This window comes from Diorhabda sublineata, chromosome 8, assembly GCF_026230105.1.
Source record: "Diorhabda sublineata isolate icDioSubl1.1 chromosome 8, icDioSubl1.1, whole genome shotgun sequence".
NCBI classification, from domain to species: domain Eukaryota; kingdom Metazoa; phylum Arthropoda; class Insecta; order Coleoptera; family Chrysomelidae; genus Diorhabda; species Diorhabda sublineata.
This window is the reverse complement of record NC_079481.1, coordinates 7,335,292-7,347,320: the sequence shown is the minus strand read 5'-3', so window position 1 is coordinate 7,347,320 and position 12,029 is coordinate 7,335,292. Positions and strand designations below refer to the sequence as shown.

Below are 12,029 nucleotides of genomic sequence, written 5' to 3'. Positions count from 1 at the left end.
TAACCCGAAATACGGTCCTGTTTAATATCCTATGAAGGATGTTTGTAAATTATGAAGCTTTGAGGTTATGAATTACACCAATTTCAATACAAAATTCGCCCTTTAATATAAATGATAAATAATATAAAGAAAGTACAATAAATGTTTGTATGTAAGCTTTAAATTCACTTATAGAAAATAAACAATTCCATCATTATTGCGTAAACCCGTTAAACGCCATGCATCATGGGGATACGTGTTTTCTGAGGATAATTCTATTGTGAAAACGGAACTTTGGACCGAGTCGTGAGTACAAGTACAGTTGAATCATAATTCAGAGTGTTGATAGAGAAGTACATCGACCATATTCCATTATCGTAAAAACCCGTAAAGTGCCATTCTATAAATATATATACATATATATATATATATCGTCTACTGTTTCTGTTTTCTGTATTCACTCAGAGAAGTAGGTTCATTTTTAAACCGTTTTATTTAGTTTCGTGTTTGTTTTCCATTTAAAAAGTGTTTTTCGAAGGATTGTGAAGCCGGTAAGTTTATTTTACGTAGTAATTACATTTTATTACTACAGACAAAACGTAAACAAAGATGGTGTTAAAATTTATTGTAGCATAAAAAAATAATATTTCTTAAATTAATTTTTGTTATAAAACTTTGATAGGTAGTTTGATGTTTATTGTCTTGGAATTTTTAATGAAGTTTTAATGAATATGTTAATGAGACTGGTGATTTCATAAACGACGAAATGTACTTAGAAAAACACGAGGTCATTGATGGAGGACTGATTAATTATTGTTATTTATAAAATAGTTAAAAATAAAATATCAAGTTATATTATACATTATATATTGATATAATATTAATAGTAACTTTTTGGATGTATCTATCAAAAATACGAAACATAACCTCAAATTTCATTTTCATATGAAATCGAAACTAAAATAAGCCATTGATGTTTTATAGAATGCAGGTCCGTATTTGCAGATAATTCCAATTATTTTTTTCTTACAATACCATATTAAAATACGTTATATGGGGCGTTGCAAATAAAAACGATTTACTAGAAGATATAGAGAAAACGAAATTTTCAAATTAACGTTTTTTATTATTAATACCTTAGTTTATTATGTTTTCAATAAATTAAATCATTTTTTTGGGTTTAAAAAGTATTACGTCGTTATGATTAGATTTGAAAATATAGTTTATCGAGGATTATTTTCATGTCTAAGTCAATTAGATCAAAAAATTGCGTAACATCCTTTAGGTTGAATTTAAAATAATTAAAATCGATCAATATTTGATGGAAAAATTAGTTTCAATAAAATTTAGTGATTCCTAATGACCTTATTTCATTTTGTTAATATAACTTTTTGGAACTGCTAACATCTCTACATTATTCTATATAAATTAATAGACGAAAACTTCCATCTCTATTCTTTATTAAAATTTATATTAAATGAACTTGAGACTGAATATTTTGTCTAGCGATATACAGAAACTAAAAAAAAATTATTTTTAACCTTTCTTATCAATAGTTTTTATAACTTCGATAATTTTAAGTCTGTTTTTGATCGATAGGATTCATTCTGTGCCCAAATTTTAATTGAAGAACAACTTCTAAGAGGTTTTTAATATATTCAAGAAAATATAAATTATATTTGTAAAGGTATGCTTTTATCTATTATTAAATACTAATTTTAAAATATTTGTTAATGCGTTTTCGAAGTTAAAAGCAAAAGAAGACTTTTTTTAACTTCATTTTGTCATTTTTCACAATATGTTGAAATGGGAAAGGGGAATTTCTCGTGAAAAGTTTCACCGAGACATTTTAAATATAATCTAAACTCATATTGGTTCATATTCATAATTTTTTTTGGACAAAATAGTATACATAATTTTTTATTTGTATATATATATCAAATTAAAAGTAAATCTAGGAAAGTGCTGACATCATCAATTATGTTTTTCGTCCTATTTGTGTGATTATTGAATGTCTTTTTGTTCCAATTCCGTATCTGCCCTTAGGATCATAATAAAAACATGTTAGTTTGGCGTTTTCGATATCGTAGCATTTATTTAATTGAATAACCACTTCAAAATTGCCAAATTAGCTTGATTTTATTATAGTTATAAACTGGGCAAATACCAAAAGTATTTGTCGTTTATTTTCTCATTGACATTCAATTTTCTGTGTCTAACCTCATTTTATTTATCATAACAAAATGGAGACGATACGTGAAAGATTTCAATGCTACCAACTTATTTAATGACGTCCATTTTCATTTAACGAATTGACAATTTGGTAAACAGTGATACCAATCGCGTTATACACGTCATATATATATATATATATATATATATATATATATATATATATATATATATATAGAGAGAGAGAGAGAGAGAGATTGCCACATATCTTTTAAGAAAATGAACATTGAAATATCGTTATTTTATTCTTTTAGATTTAAAATCAAAATGTCTGCTAACGATATTTCTTCTGGCAATGCACAGCTAGCGTTAAATCCAACTTGTATGGAATCTGTGAATAGAGTTACCAAATTACCTGTTGTAGATACAACTTTTAAGACTGCTAGTAGAATCTACGAGAAAGTCAAGGTGATTTACTACACTAGTCAATGAAAATATGTACATTATTAATTTTTTATTCCTTAGGATTACAACGGACTCACACATTGGACCCTTTCAACTGCTGAACATACTCTTTGTACAGCAGTCGATCTGGGAAAACCCGCTGCGACTACAGTCATAAAAAATTTCGAAGGTTCCATTAAAAAAGTAGACGGTGCTCTATGCGGCGGTTTGGACTACATCGAATCCAAAGTACCAGCAGTTAAATTACCTCCAGGAGAAGTAAGAATAATTATAACATTCATATTGCTTCGTCATTTTTTAGCACTCATATCCCGCATTCATCCATCATTTTTTAATCTAACAGTTTCTTCTTATTTAGATCGTTTTACAGGTTTACAACAACACCAAGGAGTACGTGAATAGTACGGTGTCGCCAGCCGTCGAAACCGCCATGTCTTACGCCGAACCCGCTTTTAAAACTGCGATGCACATCGTCGAACCGGCTCTTGGTTTAGCCAAAGCGGCGGTCGAGCCCGCCGTTGAGAAAGCAAAGACTATGATGGAACCTTATCTTCAACCGGCTTTAAATAAAGCTCAAGCCATCAAAGATGATGTTATGCACAAAGTCGAGGAGTACATACATTTGCCACACCAAGAAGGTGAAGTTGTCGAATGTTACGAGTGCCAACAAATCAAAAGAAGATTGGAAGAGGCTAATCGAAACGCTGTACCGGACCAAACCCAGGATGAACAATAACAATAATAATCTACTTTTTTTGTAATTTTAAGTGGGTTTTTGTTTTTATTATGATTTTTATGTAAGACTGTTTGTGTTAAGTAAAAATGGATGGATTTTCAAATGGCAGAATTGATATTTGGGGATATTTTAACTTCCCATGGTAAAATAAATGCCATGAATTTTATAATGTTTGTTAAGAATATTTTATACTGATATAGATTTAAATTATTAGATGTTTAAATAAATATACATATTTTTATTTAAATAAATAATTGCATTTTCCCCAGTGCTTTATTTGAACCTTCTTTAATCTTTTGAGGTAATGGATTTATAAAAAAAATTAACTTTTTACTTCTTAGACATTTTTATATGTTTTTATTGATGAATAGTCTTGATTGCGATGTAAAATCAGTTTAAAATATCAGGTAAAAATTGACGTTCTGACCTTTATCAAAATATAAGTCCAAATCAAAACGATTCATCACGAAAATATAATAAAATTATACAATTTCATATTTTTATCAAAATGTATCTCGATTAATCAAAATAGTACCCAAATATTGAGTTACATCCATCATATCATGACAAAAAACATATTTTTCACTTACTTTTCAAGAATTTTCTGCTTTGCCAAATAATCAATTTTTCGTATCCATGTAATTAACATTAACTTATATAATAGATTTACTAATGAAAATTTCGAAGTATCTTTATAGTATCAAACAAACATGTTTGTTTAGTACAATTCAACATAGTCGCACTATTAATTCATAAAGAATATATTAAAATCACTTTAAAAAAACACAAGTACTACTAAGTAATCGACATCTTGTTCAAAATTCGAATCAAACCCCCATAAAAACTACGCTTGGTTAGTAGCTGTCTGTCAAAACAAAAACGAAGTGGCTACTGTTACTATAACGTGTCTATAAAATATTTTCGCTACTTGAACATCTTGTTATAGCATACTATACTGTTTGGCGATATTTTACTGGATTTATTTGCAAAAAACAATTAATTTACTTTTATTTTTACTGAAAAATACAAATTCCTATTATTTTATTAAACAAAATAATTTCACTTGATTATTCTTTTTTTTGCACACCAAGAATCAAAACATGATTAACCATAGATTAATAAAAAGTACAGAGAGACTAACTATTTTATTTGTATTATTTCAATTTTAAGTTTTACGACAAAATTTAGAATTCAAATAAGATATGGTACTTCTATTATTGTAAATATGCTGCTCTTTACATATCATCGTTACTTAAAATCATCTTTATTTTTATAAATATGAACATTATTCTAAAATAAAAGAACATGACGTCAAATTTACCGACTGATCAAAAGTGTAAACTAAATCATTGGTCGTGTATTAAGGGAAATTAAATTCTAAGCATTGGCAGCCATGTGGTGATAGTTTACGGCGTTGTAATATTTATTATTGTTAAAATCAAATTGTTTTGTCTTATTTTTTATTTCTTATTCGTCATTTGCTATTTATAACGAATAATTTAGTAATAATTATCATTCTATATGACATTATTTGATTAAATTATATGTAAAATAACACTTTATGCCAACAGACACAAAAAATCACAACATGGCAACTGTGCATAACAAATGTCAAATAAACGGCGTTTAGATCGTAATAAATTGATATAAAAAAATGAATGAATCAAGTTTTTAAATAATTGGAAGTGCATTTATCCTTATGACAACTCAAAGGATTTTAAAATAGTAACTTTTTTTAAAATAATACACTGAATGTTAATGCTTCATTTCAATAAATTCTACTTTAGTTTACAATTTTTTGCAACATGGCTTTGAACAATACCGCATTTTAATATAATGTACGTAAATACACAACTAAAATTCGTTTGACGTAAAATTTTGATTTGAATACAATATTGAGCGTATTAATACACAAATAATTGAATATATAATAAAAATATTTTTTTTCTGTACTTGAATTGTCTTGATTTTCGATCTCTCCTGATTGAAAATTAATTTTTAAAACAAGTAAAAAACTAACATTTCGATCTATTTCGGTCAAAATATTTTGATAAATACCGAAATCAATCGAAACGTCAGTTTTTTACTTGTTTCTATCAGAAGGAACTTAAAATTAAAACATAAGTAACCAAAATATATAAAAGGGTCTAAAAAATAAGAAATTTAAAATAAATATTTTGTCATATTCCAAACTCTAAAAAAATAAAGTGAAAATTCACTTATGGACTTTATTATATCGATGAAATTAAAACAAGTCACAGTAACACGTTTTTCATTATCATTTATTTTCTCAGCGTTAGTGACATCACAACATGGAATGAATATCCAAACCTACTAGTCAGGCAACACACAATACTTCCGTGTATTGCATTAAAATGTGCTATTATACCAATCTAAGTAATAATTGTTTACACGTTTATACACAAATCATTTCGTCAATACTTCACTTTAAAGTATTATGCCCCTCAAATACACTTTTTGGTGATTATATAAAAAATACAGGGTCACCTGGAGGGTCGATATAGAACATTTTATGAAAAGTAAATCTTAAATTTGATTAAATTTTTTTCAAATTATACGCGTGTCATAGTTCAAAGCGCGGTAGATGTTAATTATTATTTTTTGAATAAATATACATATTTTCATTCCAATTAGCACGTTTTCGTTAATATCGCGTATAAAACTTTGGTAATTTGAAAAAAAAATGATGTAATCATATTAATCCCACCGTAAATCGTAAATCAAAATGGATACAATATAAATAATTTATTTTATTTTTTATACCCGGGATGTACGTTTAACTGGGTTAACTCTCATATAGAAAGTTTATAATCAAAAATATCTTATAGTAATTTAATCTAAATGCAATAAAGATACTATAGTACTTTCCCTAGATATTTAAAAATTTCTAGAAGCAAATTATATTTACAAAATGAAGGTGAAAATTTTTTATTGTTATCTTTCTATTTCCATCAGTTTTCCCGTGAAAATCTCTCCTGTGTTACCATGGCGAACATCGGCCATCGATGTCATCAGCTGGTAAGGTTAGAGCAGAGTCGGCTCAAGGACCAGATGTCATATATCATTAAATCCAAATTAGAATTCAAAATACTATGAAAAGTTAATCGAACAACTAAGAAAAACGTATACAAATCTGTCAACTATCTGTCAATTGACAACTGATGCTCTATCTCAGGTATATTCAAAATAATTTTAATAAAACGTTATTTTTGATTCTCTTACGGTTTTTTACCTTTTTGTACCTATTGAATCATAAATACATTAATAATTATTTCCTCGCGATTTTATAATGATTTTCAAGTCGAACAAGTTTTTTCTTATATTCATTTTTTGCTTTGTAAACTATTAACAAAGCTTTGTAAATCAATTCCTTGCGTATAATATAAAATTTACATATTGTATGACCCCTTTCATTGTATATAATTTTTGTAAAATGGATCATATAAACAGTTTACGTCATAATTTTCGATCGACCTATATAAGGTGCTGATCGATTTATTTCATCGACAGTTTAAGTGGCAGTTTGAAAAAAGTAAGGTTAGTTTTTCAATATTAGTTCATTATTTACTTTCATTCATTCACTTAAAAAAATTTTTAGATAGTTATAACTAGTTTATCTCTAATTTATTAATTTTCTTATCATTCATTAGATATTTTATCTTAAAAAGATTCAAACTACAAACTTTATAATAGTTTTTTGATTAATAACATTTTATAAATAATGTTATTTAAATTTTATTATCACGTTTTTTCTTCTGATCCGTACCTGCATAATCATAGAAAAAGAGTAACAAAGCTAAATGGGTTAGATAATTTGGAGAAAGATAGGCAACCATTTATATACGTGTAATGGTAGTTGCATAAGAGATTCTCATAAAACAAGTATATTAAACTAAATAAGTAGATAATCTTAATTGAAATAGGATAGGCAACCATTTATATAACGTGTAATGGTAGTTGCATAAGTGATTCTTATAAAACATGACTGTCAAATATTACGTATTTATAAATATTAAAATTGGGATAAATTTTGAGTAGAAACAAAAAAATCATGTTAGGAAATAGATGTTTGAATTAAAATTGAACGAAGTTTATTATACCTGGAAGGATTTATTAAAATTATGTTTTTCAACAATGTTACTTTTCTGTTTTATTAAGACGTCATCAGCGTGGTTAATAAGAATCATTATACCTAGCCTCGTAGTTTTGATTCACAAAATGTTATACAGGAAGAATAAAATAGAAATAAACCAATATAATTCTGGAATGTTTTGAAAATTTTTTTACGCATTTTCAAAAATTTGTAATTGTAAATTCTTTTGTATTCAAATGAGGTGAAACTTTTGCACGTTTAACTTGTTTTTTTGGAATAACGTAAATTGCCCCGACAACCTTAGCCATTGTTAACCATATCAATAAATATTTTAATAAAATATGTTATTGTACAGGTACGATAGGTATATAAGCAAATTATATCACTCGAGTTTTAGTAGTCTTTCTACCACTTTTGGTATATACAAAGTGTTGTCAAAAATAGGGAGATTTACGAAACTAAGTTGAATATTTAGGTAAATTCTGGTCCTTTTTTAAATATTATATAAAATTTTTTTGGAAAAAAATTGTTTTTATACATTTACACATCAAATAATATATTATAAAATCGTTTCTACTTCATTTTATAACGTTCAAAGTCATTTACTGAATTGTTTATGAGTATTAACCACAGGGGCTATAAGATGGTTGATTTTTTGGAGGAAGTATTTTAGATTTTTCCGTTTTTTACATAATACGAACATTTGAATGGTGGCGCTATCTATCGCGATAACGAGAAATCACATCGCATTACATAATAATGTAAAGATGGGGCGAGGTATGCATGAAATGTGATAAAATAACGTTTTAAACGTGATAAATATATTATAAACATGTTCTTCATGCTATTGTTATGTATGATGTCGCCATCAACTTCAATAAACGAAAATTAAAGTGAATGTCACAACAGTAATCTGTCATCCGTCACCGTTCACTGTCAACGTGAGCTGATGGCCTCGATTGTGAGAGAGACCAGCCAGCACCGGCCGGTGTCGTCCTAATTTTAGGAGCAGGTGTTACAGAGTTTTTGGAAGTGTATACGAGGTTTGCTAATGAAGTTTTGAGATAGACAAATAAAAACAAATATTTATAATTGGATACGGCTTTATTGTTTTTCAAAATATTCTCATTTGAATAATTTTTTCCATTCCGATTAAGGAACCTCCTTGTTCTTATCCATCAATTCGATGTTTTAACTGTCCTTTTGTTTGGATTGACGTGTGAGAGCTCGCATTGTCTCGGTGGAGAATGATTCGTATTTTGCGATTGGTTTTCCTAATTTTTTCGAACTCTCCTGTGGTGTTCCCCATAGTTTCCGATAAGTTCGATATTGATGTGTTCGAACACCGATCCCCCGATTCTGTATCATATTTATTTCGTGTTTTAGATAAAACATGTCGACGGCTACACTTGGACCTGAGCTAGTCAGCCCAAGTGGCACATCGTTAGCAAATAATATTTTTTATTTCCTACTGTTACCGGCAGCTTTATTAATTTACGCTTATTGGAAAATTTCCCGTCGTCATTTAAATGAATTGGCCGATAAGATCCCAGGACCTGCTGGTCTCCCGATCATCGGGTCAGCTTTGGAATTCGTTGGATCGTCACCTGGTAAGTAACACTCGTTTTTGATGAACGAAACAAATATTTTCTAGGAATATCTATTAGTTAAATAACCTCAATTCGATATGACATTTATCATTCATAATTTCTGTTATAGAAATATTCAAAAGAATTTATGCGTACGCCCCCTTTTACGGAAAAATCATAAAGGTATGGGCAGGTCCTAAGCTTCTTATCTTCTTGATCGATCCCAGAGACGTGGAAATAATCCTCAGCAGTCACGTGCACATCGACAAAGCCAGCGAATACAGATTCTTCAAACCTTGGTTGGGAGATGGTCTTCTCATTTCCACCGGCCAAAAATGGAGAGCCCACAGAAAATTGATAGCCCCCACTTTCCACTTGAACGTATTAAAATCTTTCATCGACTTATTCAACGCCAACTCCAGGGAGGTTATACAAAAATTGAAAAAGGAAATCGGCAAAGAATTCGATTGCCACGATTACATGTCAGAAGCTACCGTGGAAATTCTATTGGAAACGGCTATGGGAGTCAGCAAAAAAACCCAAGACCAAAGTGGTTACGATTACGCTCTAGCCGTGATGAAAATGTGCGACATTTTACATATCCGTCAAGCTAAAATTTGGTTAAGACCTGACATCATATTCAACTTCACGAAATACGCAGAAAAACAAAAAGGACTCATCAATACCATCCACAGTTTGACCAGAAAAGTTATCCAGAAGAAGAGATCAGATTTCGAAAAAGGTATCCGCGGTTCGACAGCCGAAGTACCAGAAGATGCAAAGACACAAAAATACGAAAAGAACGTTGCTTCGAAAACAGTCGTCGAAGGTTTATCCTACGGTCAATCGGCTGGACTTAAAGACGATTTGGACGTAGACGAAGACGTAGGTGAAAAGAAGAGAATGGCCTTCTTAGATTTATTAATCGAAGCTTCTCAAAACGGTGTCGTCATCAACGACGAAGAAATCAAAGAACAAGTTGATACCATCATGTTTGAAGGTCACGATACCACCGCCGCCGGTAGCAGTTTCTTTTTATCTATGATGGGTATCCATCAAGATATCCAAGAGAAAGTTTACCAAGAAGTTTACGAGATTTTCGGCGATTCCGATAGACCCGCCACTTTTGCAGATACTTTAGAAATGAAATATTTGGAAAGGTGTTTGATGGAAACTCTTCGTTTATACCCACCAGTGCCAATTATCGCCAGACAACTCAGACAAGACGTAAAATTAGGTAATTATATATATTTTTTTCCGAATTAATGATTATTCGTTTTTAAAAATTTTTCAAATTGAAAATAAATATTTAAGAAGCTAAAATGGCTTCCACATCCGCCTTTATCACTGATTTAACGTCATATGACTTCCGGTTCTGTTTGAAAAACGTTTTTATATTAATATTTTTCAACTACACCTCATATACTAATGAAAGATATATTTTTATATATCTATATTTTAAGCTCGGACTGTATGTGAATCTTTTTGTTTTTAGCTTCTGGAGATTACACTCTACCGACTGGCGCCACCATTATAATTGGTACTTTCAGAATCCACCGTGATCCTGATACGTACGCCAACCCCGACAAATTCGATCCTGATAATTTCCTACCTGAACGCAGTGCTAACAGACATTATTATTCATTTATTCCTTTCTCTGCTGGACCAAGAAGTTGTGTTGGTGAGTGCTTGACTAATTTTCGTATTTAAACCAAATTATTTATTAAATACGTTTGTAGGTCGTAAATACGCCATGTTGAAATTGAAAATTCTGTTATCCACCATCATAAGAAACTACAAGATCACTTCCAATATCGGAGAAAAAGATTTCCAGCTTCAAGCTGATATTATCCTTAAGAGAGCCGAAGGATTCAAAATCAAGTTGGAACCGAGAAAGAGGCAACTTGTAGCTTAATTTCTCATTAATTTGGAGCAGCTCAGTGATTTTTACTATTTATACTAGTTGTTAGATGTTTTTGTTTCGTGAAATATTATTAATTATCAATTATATGCAATAATGAACAAGATTCATTACTAAATTCTTATTGTTTTATTATTTTACCTTTACCTTATTATTTTTTGACAAAAACAAGATTTTTGTCCATGCTGTATATACTAATATCAATAAATGCCATCCAATAGTAATAATTAACAAAACAATAGATAAAAGACGTGGATCAAAACTCTAGACAAGGGATTTTAACAGTGAGGGTTTCTATAAAAAAAAATACTAATTTTAGGGTTACAAGGATTGAAAATGTGTTTAGATATACAAGAAAATAGTTAATCTTACCCTTTTTGTGATAAATAAAGCATTAATTCACCCGTTTTGTATACATTCAAAACTATTGGAAAAAAATCTTTAATATCGATTATTTTCAATTCAACTACAATCTGCTTTTTACTTCTTGATTTAATAACAGTTAATATTCACTTATCCACATTATAACTATTTTTTTTTCACTAAGTTCACTTTTAAATAAGTTTGTTTACTATAAACACAAACATAAACGAAAAAATTACTTTAAAACTAGAAACGATACACTGGATCTATATATTTAGAAATTAAAAAAAGTCTAACCCACTTTCAAATTTTATTAAATCTCATGTAAACACTTAAATAACCGTATTAAATAAACATCAAATAAATTTATGTACGTACTCGTGGCAAAATGGCGGACTGTCAAGATTAACTGACATTAATCAAGGTTGGTGGAGGATAGGTTGCGCGGTAACGTGGATGCGACTAGGGATGCCGTTACGTCACTTGTTGAGAATGATCCGTGTTTAGGTTTGATTTGTGCCTTTTTTCGTCAACTCTTGCTTTGTATCCTACTTTTGGTTGGTTGTAAATAAAAATAAAGCAAATACGAGACTTTATTATCATAACCTAGAAAAGTGACATTTATTTCAATATTATATTTGTTCGTGGGTTTGATTCCGAATCAGTTTAGGGATCAATCGAACGCGCACA

The 12,029-nt window shown here is 29.5% G+C and overlaps 3 protein-coding genes across 9 annotated transcripts in view; 2 read left to right on the top strand and 1 right to left on the bottom strand.

Moving 5' to 3' along the window:
- The window catches only part of LOC130447317 (ubiquitin thioesterase otubain-like), a 55,295-nt gene that overhangs the window by 22,074 nt on the left and 21,192 nt on the right, over positions 1 to 12,029 (bottom strand). Inside the window, exon 1 of one of the 2 annotated variants that reach the window (XM_056784065.1) lies at positions 3,943 to 4,192. The exons of the other annotated variant lie outside the window; for it this stretch is intronic. The gene's annotated coding sequence lies outside the window, so the exon portion shown is untranslated. Of the gene's footprint in view, positions 1 to 3,942; positions 4,193 to 12,029 lie in introns of those variants that run through there. 2 annotated transcript variants of the gene reach the window in all.
- LOC130447318 (lipid storage droplets surface-binding protein 1) lies at positions 52 to 3,911 on the top strand. Of its 4 annotated transcripts, none has more exons than XM_056784068.1 (4): positions 52 to 530; positions 2,466 to 2,619; positions 2,677 to 2,874; positions 2,975 to 3,611. In XM_056784068.1, the coding sequence occupies exons 2-4, from the start codon at positions 2,479 to 2,481 to the stop codon at positions 3,350 to 3,352; spliced, it is 717 nt and encodes a 238-aa protein (XP_056640046.1). In that variant the 5' UTR covers positions 52 to 530; positions 2,466 to 2,478; the 3' UTR covers positions 3,353 to 3,611. The 4 variants fall into 4 exon arrangements, with proteins under 4 accessions (XP_056640046.1, XP_056640049.1, XP_056640047.1 ...); XM_056784071.1 differs by having other exon boundaries at positions 73 to 530; positions 2,987 to 3,611; XM_056784069.1 differs by lacking the exon at positions 52 to 530 and adding an exon at positions 1,485 to 1,666 and having other exon boundaries at positions 2,975 to 3,911.
- On the top strand, positions 6,695 to 11,095 carry LOC130447311 (cytochrome P450 4g15-like). Of its 3 annotated transcripts, none has more exons than XM_056784058.1 (5): positions 6,695 to 6,910; positions 8,853 to 9,076; positions 9,186 to 10,292; positions 10,551 to 10,736; positions 10,795 to 11,095. In XM_056784058.1, the coding sequence occupies exons 2-5, from the start codon at positions 8,860 to 8,862 to the stop codon at positions 10,968 to 10,970; spliced, it is 1,686 nt and encodes a 561-aa protein (XP_056640036.1). In that variant the 5' UTR covers positions 6,695 to 6,910; positions 8,853 to 8,859; the 3' UTR covers positions 10,971 to 11,095. The 3 variants fall into 3 exon arrangements, with proteins under 3 accessions (XP_056640036.1, XP_056640034.1, XP_056640035.1); XM_056784056.1 differs by having other exon boundaries at positions 6,823 to 6,905; XM_056784057.1 differs by lacking the exon at positions 6,695 to 6,910 and adding an exon at positions 7,818 to 7,941.